We start from the raw sequence: 13,320 nt of genomic DNA, 5'->3' as shown, positions 1-13,320 counted from the left end.
GATGACAAATGAATTTAAAACAATGTCTCATTAAGAATGCTAATTCTATTTCAGTTGTGAATATAGACAAATAGTCTTAATTTGCACAAAGAACTAAGTGGCCTAAATTGCCGTTTTCTATTAAAAGTACTCAAATGTATTAAAGAGATAAAATAAGGTTTTTAGATTAATCGAGTTTGCTAAAGTTCATAGCAGGAAAGGATTAAAAAAAAAAGTGTGTGACTTGCATGTTTTTCTGTAAGGGAGAGGGTAGACAGGAAAGCAAAGAGAAAGCAAGCTACTTTCTGCTGCTGAAATGACCTTTTATCCAAATATCACTGAAAGGTTGCGTTTGGATATTTCCATGCTGCACAAATACATTCACTGTGTCTTGTGGTAGCCTATTTCATTTTCTTGTGGAAGACTTTTCCCTGTTCTTGCAGAGGTTACCCACTTGCTCAGGATACTCAAGAGGGCTTTGGAGAGTGGCAAGAAGGCTCTTCAGGGCAAACTTATTTTTTTGTCCTTTGTAATCAAGATTATGGTCCTTGGGAGAGGGAGACATTCAGCCGGCTTGTGAGGGGAACTTAGACTTAAGGAGTAGACTGAGAGGGGGAAATACAGGCTCTTTGCTGACAGACTAGCACCTGTCCAAGTATGTTTTTGAAGGGGAAGTAGTTTCAGTGGGAAGCAAAGATCTGTATTGGATGTTGGCACCACTTGCTTTCTTTTGACTTCCCAAATGGCATGGTAAGGTATATGTCCTAGATCATGGAGTGACTGGAGTGAAACTTTGCTGCCTGCTTATGGATCTGCAGTAAACACAGTCTGTGTTGCTGTCCCCATGAGTCTGGTTGGAGGGAAGAATCTTGCTCAAGGTGTTTGTGCTGGTTTTGACTGGGATAGTTATTTAAGGGCTGAACCCAGCACTGATGACACAGGGATGTTTCCATTATTGCTAAGCAGTGTTGCACAGAGTCGAGGTCTTTTCTGCTCCCCACACCACCTCACCAGCGAGTAGGCTGCTGGTACACAAGCAGCTGGGAGGGGACACAGCCAGGACAGCTGACCAAAGGACCAAAGGGATTTCCCACACCATATGGCATCATGCTCAGCACATAAATCTGAAGGAGGGGACATTCAGAATGATGGCATTTGTCTTTCCAAGTAACTGTTAAGCATGACAGAGCCCTGCTTTCCTGGAGGTGGCTGAACTCCTGCCTGCTGACGGGAAGTGGTGAATTAATTCCTTGTTTTGCTTTACCTATTAAACTGTCTTTTATCACAAGCCACATGTTTTCTCACTTTTAGCCGTCTGATTTTCTCCTCCATCCCACCAGGGGGGAGTGAGCAAGCAGCTCTGCGGAGCTTGGTTGCCTGCTGGGGTTAAACCAGGGCAGTGTCAAGCTCATGGCCCTGAGCTTTGCTGCTGTTGTGATCTGTGTGAGATTCAGGACATTCAGTCTCTCATTAAATGAAACAGAAAAGTGAAATGCTTCTGACACTATGAAAAAAGAAGAAAGCTCTTAATTGGTGTCAGTCTTAGCAGGCTTTCACTGGAACCTGTGACCTTTGAGCTGATGTTCTGCCCTTGAGCTGCCTCTTCAGGCATGAGTGATAGGATTGATCCAGACATTCACTTCAGACCCTGAAGTGTGTTTAAGAAAGTTCCTTGCATTTTCTTTGAAATTGCTGTTGGAGATGGAATGCTGGAATTGCTGGAAGATTCGTCTTGAGCAAACATGGTGAATCTTGTTTCACTACCGAGGTTTTCTGTGGTTGGAGGTAAAAATTCGTAAGGTTCAGAGAGTAAACCTTGCAGTCCAGTGGGTCCTGAGAGTGGTAAAACTAACTGCAGTTCAGTAAGTATCTCACAACTACTTTTTCCACTCCCTCTTGAAGGTGATGGTGAACTTGTAGTAGGATTGTATCCCCATTTTTAAAGAAGCATTAAAGAGGCTGCCACACCCTCCCTTTCTCTTACTCTCTTCATGTAGATGTATCAATAACATTTAGTATTCTGCTGCTGTGGCATTTTCTGCTTTGGCATGCCTCTTTGCTGGATCAAATGCTATGAGCCCAGAGCAGTTTTGCGGTAGGAAAGTCTTAAAGTAGACTTTGATTTAGTCTATAATTGGAGTAGCCTCTTTCTCCTGCTTATTGATGTGTGAATTGGAAAAATCTTGTTTCTTACAGTTGTAAAATGAGTGTCAAAAAAAGTGGGTGTTGAGGTGAAAAAAGGTTTGATCTCACTTGACATGTTTGTTTGAAGGAGTAGTTTGGTAGGAAATTTGTTTTTTCCAAGAAGGGAACAGACCAAAGAGAACAGAGATAAGGAGAGTATTAGCTGGTACTTATATACAACCTAATCATTAAGGGATTATTTTGGGGCTGAGATGATCATCAGTTTTGCTTGAGATTTTTTAAGCAGTCAGAGTGAGACCAAATATCTGAAACTTTCAGGCCTGTAGGATGTGAGGCCATGCAGCTGAGCAGTGACATTTGCTTTGCATGGCCAACCGCCAGGACTGAAGGCAGCAGGCCAGAAGTGGCATCTGATGAAGATCTTTTCTTCTGATTATTAGCTTTTGTGCTAATAGAGCACCCAATAAATATTTACATAATAGAAGGGAGTCTTGTTCAGAAGCCTTTTCTGCACAATGAAAATGACCATTGGGGGTCAACAGCAGCTTTTCATACTTCTGTTGAAGCCACAGTTGAAAACTGGGCTTGCAGCAAAACTTCATGAAGTGCAAAGTTGCACACATTGCCAATGTCCACTGTCTGCAATATTAAGGGCAAAGCCAAAGACTACATATAGATGCATCATTCCATCTTCAGGATAGGGTTTGTTTGGACATGAATTGCATCAGCCTTTGGGATTGCTGGCTGTGGAACTGGAACCAGTGTTTGGTACCATCTGAGGGAGCTATCCAGTATGTTAATATTACCTTTCTTTTGGTAGGAATCCTACCTCCACCTATTATAAAGTTGTAATTGTTGAAAAGGTTGTAATTCAAGAGTGTGGTCAGGGCACCTGTCGGTTGGGTCATGTCAGCCTATGCAGTGAACAGAGGGAAGTCACCCCTGCCTGAGCTGGCACAACTGTGTGAGGGATCCAGTTTGCCCAGCTGCAGCATCGGGCCTAACCTAGTCACCTAAATTCTTTGTATAGTTAGAGAGAGGAGGAGAGGTTCTTTCTTGTGGTGATTCACCCCACCTACCTTGGAAACCAGTGACTCATTCTCTGGAAGTGCCTATGTCTCACCACTGACTATATAGAGACCCTGGGCAGTGAGCTGAGATCAGATACCTGCCTCCTGTGCAGTTTAGATGAGATAAAAGACCTTTCTATAAGTGATAAGAGCTTATACCTATGTTCTTAAGTAGTCATGGGTAATTGGTAGGCCTGGTGATTACATTAAAAAGCTCAGACTGGGCTTCCCCATCTCTTTTATTGTAGTATGGCATACATGGGAGGTCTTAAAAGGTGTATGCTATTAATGTATATGTACTTGAATGAGATGGTACTACTAGCAATTCCAGACCTTCAGTTAACTCATAGTAGATTTAAAAGTAATTCACTTCTCCTGTATGATTATCGGTAGCTGTTCAGAGAAGCCTACCTCACATAGTAATTTCACTCAATGGAGAGAAAGCCCTACATCTTCATCTCTTGAACTTCTGTGGTTTGACACAGGATCTTTTCTCCTGACAGTGATTATAACTCTTCCAAGCAGCAAAATTTTGTACGTTTAACTATAGAAAAGCAAGCATGTGACAAGTCTCATACTCAAGATATCATCTTCGACCAGCAGGTCGAAGGAGGTCATCCTGCCCCTCTACTCTGCTCTCGTGAGACCTCACTTGCAGTACTGTGTGCAGTTCTGGTGTCCTCAACATAAAAAGGACATGGAACTGTTGGAACAAGTCCAGAGGAGGGCCACGAGGATGATCAGGGGACTGGAGCACCTCCTGTATGAAGATAGGCTGAGGAAGTTGGGGCTGTTCAGCCTGGAGAAGAGAAGGCTGCCTGGAGACCTCATAGCAGCCTTCCAGTATCTGAAGGGAGCCTACAAGAATACTGGGGAGAGACTTCACTAGGGACTGTAGTGATAGGACAAGGGGTAACAGGTTAAAACTCAAAAAGGGAAGTTTAGATTGGATATAAGGAAGAATACTGTGAGGGTGGTGAAGCACTGGAGTGGGATGCCGATGGAAGTTGTGAATGCTCCATCCCTGGTGGTGTTCAAGGCCAGGTTGGACAGAGCCTTGGGTAACATAGTTTGGTGTGAGGTGTCCCTGCCCATGGCAGGGGGGTTGGAACTAGATGGTCTTAAGGTCCTTTCCAACCTAACTATTCTATGTTTCTATATACATTCCTTTTTCTTAATAGCACCAAGCCTTTCAGCAAGCATGTTAACATATGTTTCTTACAGCTATTCTACCCACTCACCAAATGCTGACCTGAAGACCTTTTCAGCATAACCTTATTTCTTCGTGCTCTTGCTCTGACTGGCTATTGCTATGATTAGTGAGGTTCAGCAGAGGATCATACTCTTTGTTTTTTCATTTTCAATAAACATTAATGTGAGAGTTATTAATCAGAAGTTAAATTTACAGTTAATCTAAGAATGATACCTGCCTGTTTGTTGTGATTTATGCTGTATGAAAAGATTTATTATTTATGCTGATTATTTTGTTTATTTTTTTAGATGTGGACTTAACCGATGATACACAAAGTCCCTCCACACATGAGGAAACGAGCCCTCTGTAAGTATGATCAGTGTAAGCTGAAAATTATCATTAGGCGAGAAATTAATATTGCAATTTAAATGAATAGTTGAGAACTTAGCCTTGAAAATTTATTATGCTCAGTAATACTTAAATAGAAATAGTTTCAAAGCAAATACCTGACACTATTTTAACTTCTCAAGGATTTACCCTTTTTAAGGTTGTCAGCAACTACAGACATTTTAGCCGAAAAACATCTGGACTCTAACCTAACTGCTGTCTGACCTGTACCTATGTGAACTGTTAGTTATTCTTTAATTAAGGTATCTGTAGGATTTGGGGGAAGGAGCTATAGCATCCTGTCTAAATTTCTGCAAGCACATTTTGTAGGTATTCTGCTTCATTAGTCTTCTGTTTCATTAGCTTAGGTTTAATGGGCTTGCAATCCACGAAACACTACATTACCTGAACAACAGACCAAGGAAAACCAACTGCTGAAAGAAGAAAAAATAATTAGGAGAATGGAAAGACTTGGAAACTGGCAAATAATTTTGGTGGAAGTTTTATTTGACCAAATCTTAGGACATTCAGTACTATTCAAGAAAGATCAGTGGCTCACTAGCCATTTAACCACTTGAGAGGGATTGAACTATGGAACAACCAGGCTGGCCAGAGGCGTTACAGCCAGTGTCTAAAATCAACTGGACACAGTCCTGAGCAACTTGATCTAGGTGATGCTGCTTTTGAGCAGGGGACTTGGATTAGATGAACTCCAGAGATCCCTTCCAAGCTCAGCTGTTCTGTGATTATGTATGAATTGGAAAACTGCCTGCTTTAATTTTTGTCTGTCATTAATTATATCTGTAAGCAGAGTGTTGTTTTGTATGCTGTCACTGAGTTTCAAAGCTTTTAGGGATGGGATGTTCAGAGCTGTCAATTTCTGCTTCTTCCACTCAAGAGTTCTTTCTTTTCCTATTTGGAATTGGCTTATGACATTATATTGTATAAAGCCGAGTTGAATCACCAAGGCAAATTATTTGTTCTGACTGGCAACAGACTGACCTATCTAATGGATGCAGCTGAAATTCCTTCCAGCCTGCAATGAGCTCGCCATTTAAATCTCATTCCTAAGCTCATGTAGATGACCAAGGTTGTGTTTAGTTCAGTTGTCAGTGGTGCTTAATTTGCATCTGAATTTCAGATGTCCAGTGAACCAGTGCTAGTTAAGAAGATGCTTGAGTTCCTGTGAAGAGGGGAAGATTCTTTTCAAATCCTCCAGAGGGAGATACTGACTAGTTAAATTCAGAGACTTAAGTTAGGCAGTTTGAGTGTTCCTTTGGAGGGCTTCAGTTTCGAAACACCCATTTTAAACACAAGTAAAAGCTAGGTGCTTTATTTACTTAGAATGCATCTTGCCTGTTGTTAGGCCCATCAACCTGAAAGGAAAAGAAATACGCTCCCATTATGCAGCATGGTTCAAATATTGTAAAATAAATGAGGGGCTCCTGTGAAGGTACTAGTCACTGTATTACTACCTTTCAGGCTTATCAGATTTTACTCCTAGTCTCACTTCCTAAATGAATGGAGCTTGTCATAATAGTATGAAATGAATACTAAAGTTCCGTAACTGCAATGCTAGTGTGGCTGTCAGAAGGAATATTCAAATTTATCAGCCAAACCAAAAGCACCACATATAACAATGTAACAAAATTTGCTATATGCTTTGTGTTCCATTGTTGTGATAACATTTCACTTTATAGGAATTGTGAAGGGAAGAGCAGCTGTCATGGATGTCTGTAAAGCAGTAAAGTTTAGGGTGAAGGAAAAGCACAGCCGCTGCCATGTGCCACATCAGCAGGCATCCCTTTTTACTTGCTATCACCATCTCAGAATTTCAACCTTGCTCTGACCCAGTAGGCTTTATTTATAGTTTTCAACAGCCCTACATGGCAGTAGAGCCTGGAACAACACAGTGTGTGGACACTAACAACATTTCCTGCCCTTTTGTTCTGCGTTCTGCTGACCCGTTGTCCCTTTGTCCTTATCCGTTGTCCTACCTCTGCAGACAGAGGCCCCATCTGATGAATTTACTTGTGTTCTCTGGGGATTATGAAAACCAGGAAACTTCATTAAGGATGGTTTAATAACTTAGACAAAGAAGAGCAGCTGGTCTGTTAACGAGTCTCTCAACCCCCATTCTCTGACAGAAGAGCCTTTCTTGCATGTGGTACAGTCTTCAACAATTTGCAGTAAAATGCTACAGATGTACAGCTCATGCAAATTAAGTTACTGTGCATTTAATCTGCCTTGAGCATTTTATTTGAATGACCTGAGGCAATTTTATGGCTGCTGTTAGAAAACCAGTAGCTGATAGTGGCCTAAAATTTTGGCATGTTTTTTCTGTCTTTATTGCTTAGTGTGGTAATGTTGGAGGAATAGCAATTGGAGACAGCCTGCTGCACTCTGCTGCTCTGTAAGACAAACATCAGTAAAGCCAAGCGGCAAGAAAAGAAGGGTTCTTCATGACAAAATGACAGCAAGAGAACACAGTCCCCGCCATGGTGCAAAATCCCGCACTGTGCAACGGGCCTCCACCATTGATGTCACCTCTGAAATGCTAGGCCTTTCTCTGGCAGGTATGTACCTTCTTGTCAGCTATTGCTCTGTTGCTCCTTTCAGAATTCTACTCTGTACTAACATTGGGTTTTTTCTTTGAATCCCTGAAGATTTAGATATGGCTGGTTAGCTGGAGGGAATTACAATAAACAAATTAAAAAATCTTAAACTTACCATTTTTAAAATAGACAAAACATTAAAATTTGAGAGAGGAGTAAAAAAGAAATTAAACTAGGTTTTGTGCAGTTGTGTTTATCAGTCAAAAGTAAGAAACAGGAAGATAAAACAACAAACGAATGCCAAGGTCTAGGAACAGTCTTGGCAACCTCCTTGTCTGACATTGTATAAAATTTTCAAGAGACTTGAGGGAGCTGAGAATTTTCTCCCTTTTATGGTGAGAAAATTAGGATTTGCAACCCCCAGAGGCCTTCATTGATTAGTGAAAGAGACAGGTACTTTCAAACTTTTCCCTATTTACTGATCACAGAGGAGATGTAGCTGATTTAGTAATTTGGAGTAAATTGTGACTCAGACACTAAGTGGCTTTAATCCTGTTGTTTTTTACTGACCTTCAGCATGTTATATTCCCATATTCCAAATGAATAGTGCTACATATTTTAGCATGTTTTGTAAAATGAGATCATCTCAGGTTTCTCAGATAATTTTTAAATAGCAAAGATTAGCTAATAAGTATTTTAAATACCAGTCATGGCTCATTCCATTAAAAATACAATTTTTTTTTTTACTATAAAATTGAATTTCTTTCTCTGCATGACTGCAACTTCAGGAAAGGATTCACATGACAGCAGTATTTGGCTAACCTTGTGTTAATTTTTCTGATTTACAGGAAACATTCAGGATCCAGATGAGCCGATTTTAGAGTTCAGTTTAGGTAGGCTTAGTGATTTTTATGCTAATTTTGATGATACATGCTATTGAGTATGTGTGTGGTTTTGTAGTTGTTGATTTTGAAGCGCTTTTCATATAGTAAGGATTGAAACTTTGATTTTTATGGAAATGTGGTACCATTTTCTTGCTGCCTGAACAGTATCTTTTGATAAGCAGCCAGCAGTTCTTGAAAGTCTGTAATTAAAACATCTGTCCTATAAAATTTAAAATATTTGCTATATGAGTGTAAGTTTTACACGTTTGGGTTTTTTATGTGAAGGTACTGTGAAGCTGTCTTCAGTCTCAGTATATCAGTACTTCAGAAGTATCTCAGTACATCAGCCACTTTCCTGTGGCCTTTGTTATCAAGGGATAATTCGACATGCAGAAGTGACCTAATTTCTAAGATGGTTAAATTTGGACAAGAACGTTGGGTATTAACCCACCTCACTTGAAGAATAAGTGAAAAATACTTGCTTCATGAGAATTCAGTCCACATTTTCAAGTGCAGCACGGTTTTCTAGGCCTGACAGTGGACTGATGTTGAAGGTTAGGCTCTTAACGATATGCTTGAAATGAAAAATGAGAACATTTTCTCAGATGTAATCATGTTGTGAATCTTAAGAATTAGAGCTGAGTAAGGTACTTTGGATATTTTCAGATAAATTAAAATACCGAGAACTGCGGAGCTGGTTAGTGTACATTTAAATATTTTGCTTGCCCAGGTAAATTTCAGAATTAAATTTCTGTACCTAGCTGGTGGTCCTAGGGTCAGACCACACTGTAGTTACCTGTATTGTAGCTAGATAGAATTTGGCACTGAAGTTTAATATAATTGTATAGAGTCACTCCCTGTGATTTTTGGTAGTTATTTGCTACTCCCCATAGGCCCTTCACAGCAGTTAAACTCACAATAACATTTCAGAGGAAATAAATTACTGTCCTTTTACAATTACAGGCTAGTTCTTCACATAGTAGAGCTGCTTGATCAATATTTAAGCACTTCTATTGGCTCTCCATGGCAAAATGCCGTTTGGTAATGGGCTTAATGGACCATGACTTCAAATCAACTACAGCCATGCTCGTGAGATTCCCAGAGGAAAAGTTATGTTTGTACGCTGTTCTAATAAGTTGTGCCAGGGGCATGAATAGGCAGGTGTTAGAAGGGAACAAGTTTAAATTACAGCTCTACAGCTTGGAGCCAAACTGATCTGATTGCATGCTTAATGTTTGCATGCACAAAGGTGAGTGATGTCTGCATTTACAGTGTGGTGGTAGAAAGAATATTAGGCCCTTCATGGGTTTATTGCTCAGGGTGTATAATAATCTTTTCTGCAAATGTAGACTCTTACAGCAATATGAAAAAGAGCCTGTATCTAAATTTATTTATTTATTGCATACCTAAAGCTTGCAGTGAGCTCCTAACTCCATCGCTAGATCGAAAACCAAATAGTTTTGTAGCAGTGAGTGTAACGACACCTCCTCAGGCGTTCTGGACGAAGCATGCACAGACAGAAATTATTGAGGTAAGTGGTGAGGTACTCCTGGATTAGACTTAAAATTGAAGCTAATACAGGAAGCATTTCTTCCTAACAAATACCACCTTGCATTAATTTTTGACCTTTTTTTTATGATTACAGGGAACAAGTAATCCTATCTTCCTAAGCAGCATTGCCTTTTTCCAAGACTCTCTTATCAATCAAATGACACAAATCAAACTTTCCGTGTATGATGTCAAAGATAGATCTCAGGGAACAGTAAGTTTTCTTTATTTCATTGCTTGCTGTGTCAGTGTTAAGCAAGGAAATGAGAGGCAAGGAGATAAAACTAGTAGGGTTTGTGGAAGAAAGCAACATGGTGTGGCAGCATTGATCCTGGAGAAAGCAAGATGTGTAGGGAAAGGAGGGACAAATGCTGTGGCAGAGTGGGGACCATTGCCAGTATTCTCAAATAAGGCTTGTCTGCAGCAAGTTTGGGGAACACTGATATAAATTAAGAGGTCCTGTCACTTTTTCTCTTATGTCGTGGACCTTTTTACTAAGCTAGATAATGAGTGGGATCCAACCCCCCTAACTGAGGCCTCTAACCTCTGTCAAAATGTTGGACTTGTTGGGCCCATGATGAAACAGTCCTTCTGAACAGAGCTGCTGAATTCTAGAAATTGCCCTACCTTGATACCTTAGTGATTTTGTTCGGGGGTAAGATTTGTTTCCCTACTGAGAAAAGTTTAAGTGCCAGCCCTCCCATGTAACTACATGTATCTGGGTGCAACTCAGCCATTTATTTTCAGACTGTTGCTGAAAATACAGTTCCAGGCCCCATGTAGGCTTCCTTAAGGGCAGGAGAGCTGTCCCTCTCTGTACAGTGCTTTCTAGGGAAAAAGGGAGAGGTAAGTTTTTCAGGAGGAGCCAGGTCTGGGTCAGGGAGGGACTATGAATGTAGACCTAGTCAGTCTGAGCCCTGTTCAGTCATTGCTTTCAGCATTCCTGTATTGCTTGGCCTAAACTTGTATATATTGAAGTACCTCCTCTCAAATCCTAGGGAAAGAAAAACGCTTGCTGTCCTCTGGTAGAAAAAGGATTTTTAATAGATTACCACATTTATTACATTTTAAAGTTTTAATTAGTTATGTACGGGCATATGTAATTATATTTTTGTTCTCAGACTTTTGTGCATAATAATTGTATTTTGGGCTTCAGTGCTGTGGACGAAGTCTTTATTCATTGTAAAATTCTGGTACTCATCTTCTTTCAGATGTATATGTTGGGTTCTGGGATGTTCACTGTAAAAGAACTTCTTCAGGAGAAGAATCACAGGTTGCACTTAACACTAAGGTTTGTAATATCCTGCTCCATTTAGGAATTAATTCTTAATTCCTGAAAGCATGCTCAAGATGTGATGAAAACTTTAAGATATGAAGAAAACCTTTTGTTTGGTTGGGTTTTTTAGTTCCAGGCCACTATTACAAAAAACCTATTTTATATTGCATGATAATCAGAACAAGACCTTTCCAATATGGTGCATAATGTTAGACATTGGTTCTAGTTCTCCAATTCAAGAAAGTATTCTCAAGACCAATTTTATTTTTGTGCATTTCATCCTATCACCTCAGCACACATGGCCATGAAGAGTGGCAAAATAGACTATTTTTGACTGTGCTGATGTGTAAAGAGCCTGTGATGGGAAGAATAAAGCCCGTTGAAAGAGAGAGGTATCTTAGTTGTTTGGAATACCTTGGCTTAGATAAATCTAGGCTCTATTTCACCCCCTACCAGTTGCTAAATTGTGTATTTGTTGCTAAATAGTGTATTTATCGATATAATGCACTAGGAATAGAAGGAGTCACATTACAATAGCACTGATTGATGTAATTTTCTAATTTAATTCATATTGGAAACTTTCAAGGAAGGAACATGACTCAGGAGAGAATGAAAAAGAGAGTGTGAGTCTCATACCAATGCTTAAGGTAGTAGTTATAATCATAGGAATCAAATCATACTCTTGAAAGCCAGTGTGGGACACAGTTAAGTAGAGGGTTGGAGAAAAATGAGGACAGCAAAGTGAGATTAAGGAAGGAGAGCTCTGATGTGTAAAGGCGCATTGTAGTATGTGTTAAAAATAGGACATGCATCCATGTTAGAGAAGGCAAGGGGAAGACAGTCTAAGGGAGAAAACAATCAGAAAGACTGAGGAAGATGCTGTTGGTAGTATCTGCATAATCAGCACTAGAAACAGTTACTGTGATAAACTTGCAGAAATTTCTTAGCCCAGATACAACTAACAAAACATGGGCAAAGCTTTTCTTGCTAAGAGAAGAGATAGGTAAGGTTTTCAGCTTTTTTCACAATGAGTTGTAAAGAAAAAATTATTTGACATGACTTATATGTTAAACATTTAAAATTATATGATTTAACAGGGGGGAGTAGGTGAACGAGTCAGAAGAGGCATGAGAAGTATGATGTTGGCTAAAATTTATCATAGGTGTGAAGATGAGTGTGTTTTGAGGGAGTGAAAAAGAGGAATGTGATGGCAGGAGTTGAATGTGTTTTAGACAAGGTTATTCTGCTAGGTTTATTCTTTCATAACTAAGTTGAATATGGACTTTATTAAACTCTATTTGTTTTGATATCAAGTATATTCTGATTATCAAAGTGTGTGAATACATGCTTGCCTTCTCATTGTCATGTTACCTCTCAGATGTATGAGCTGGATGCTGAGCATGATCTATAAATATGTTACATAAACTTTTTCTTGTAGTCATCCTGTGTGCTTATTTTTTTGCCTTCCCAATATTGTCTGTTCCAGAGACTTCTTTTTGCTTGCTGTCCAAGCATATTTTTACATGTAAACAACAATCTTAAAATACAATTAGAATTTATCTTAATAACATAAAGTCTCTGCCAAACTTACTGTAAGTCACGGGTCTTCTGAATAATTGACACACATGCATGATTTTAGGTTGCCTTCAATTAGGAGGTCTGTACAGCATCCCTGCAGAATGAGGAGAGCATTTTGCTGTTGGAATAATACGTTATAAAAATATGTAAAATGAAGTTGAAAAGCTTCCTATTTAAAATGTTCATTAAGTTTGAAGATTAATAGTCTTTTATAAGTGTTCCCTTGTTGATAAACAGGTCCACCTCCAAAAAAATCTCAACGCAGAGTGTTTGTTGCAGGTCGGCTGAAAGTGACCGTGTAGGTAACATTACAGTTATTGGATGGCAAATGGAGGAAAAAACTGACCAAAGGCCTCCAGTGACAAGGTCACCTGATACAATTAATGGAAGGGTGAGTATGAGCATTGTATCAAGTTCAGAAAAGTGCAGATTCATTGCCAGGATAAACTAGGTTGACGTCTGCTGTCAACTTTCCCATCCATCTTTATGTTTAGTAGGGCTTTATAATTTCAAAATACTGTAAATGTCAGTTTAATGGTGATGAAGTAGTTTTGTATTTGCAGTGTTCTTGGTGCTCATGTTTGGGGGTGAAAGTCTTGGGGAAAAAGTTAATTTACAGTGGTTAGGCTTTAGCTTCAGGTACTTGTGCCTTTCATCAGAATAGGCTTGTGGTAGTGTACGTTGCTGCACTTGGTACATTGATAAC

At 39.6% G+C, this 13,320-nt stretch overlaps 1 protein-coding gene across 11 annotated transcripts in view; it reads left to right on the top strand.

The window, feature by feature from the left end:
- INPP4A (inositol polyphosphate-4-phosphatase type I A) overlaps positions 1-13,320 on the top strand; it is a 74,357-nt gene that overhangs the window by 21,870 nt on the left and 39,167 nt on the right. For 6 of the 11 annotated variants that reach the window (XM_065677646.1, XM_065677651.1, XM_065677650.1 and 3 more), the window contains exons 2-8: positions 4,695-4,752; positions 7,131-7,349; positions 8,177-8,221; positions 9,625-9,743; positions 9,858-9,974; positions 10,972-11,051; positions 12,852-13,005. In XM_065677646.1, coding sequence (XP_065533718.1) covers positions 7,244-7,349; positions 8,177-8,221; positions 9,625-9,743; positions 9,858-9,974; positions 10,972-11,051; positions 12,852-13,005 — 621 coding nt within the window. In that variant the 5' untranslated portion in view covers positions 4,695-4,752; positions 7,131-7,243. The remainder of the gene's footprint in view (positions 1-4,694; positions 4,753-7,130; positions 7,350-8,176; positions 8,222-9,624; positions 9,744-9,857; positions 9,975-10,971; positions 11,052-12,851; positions 13,006-13,320) is intronic. The other 5 variants (XM_065677655.1, XM_065677654.1, XM_065677649.1 and 2 more) reach the window with 1 other exon arrangement.

Source organism: Lathamus discolor, chromosome 4 (genome assembly GCF_037157495.1).
Source record: "Lathamus discolor isolate bLatDis1 chromosome 4, bLatDis1.hap1, whole genome shotgun sequence".
Taxonomy (NCBI): domain Eukaryota; kingdom Metazoa; phylum Chordata; class Aves; order Psittaciformes; family Psittacidae; genus Lathamus; species Lathamus discolor.
This window is presented reverse-complemented; position numbering and strand designations above follow the sequence as displayed.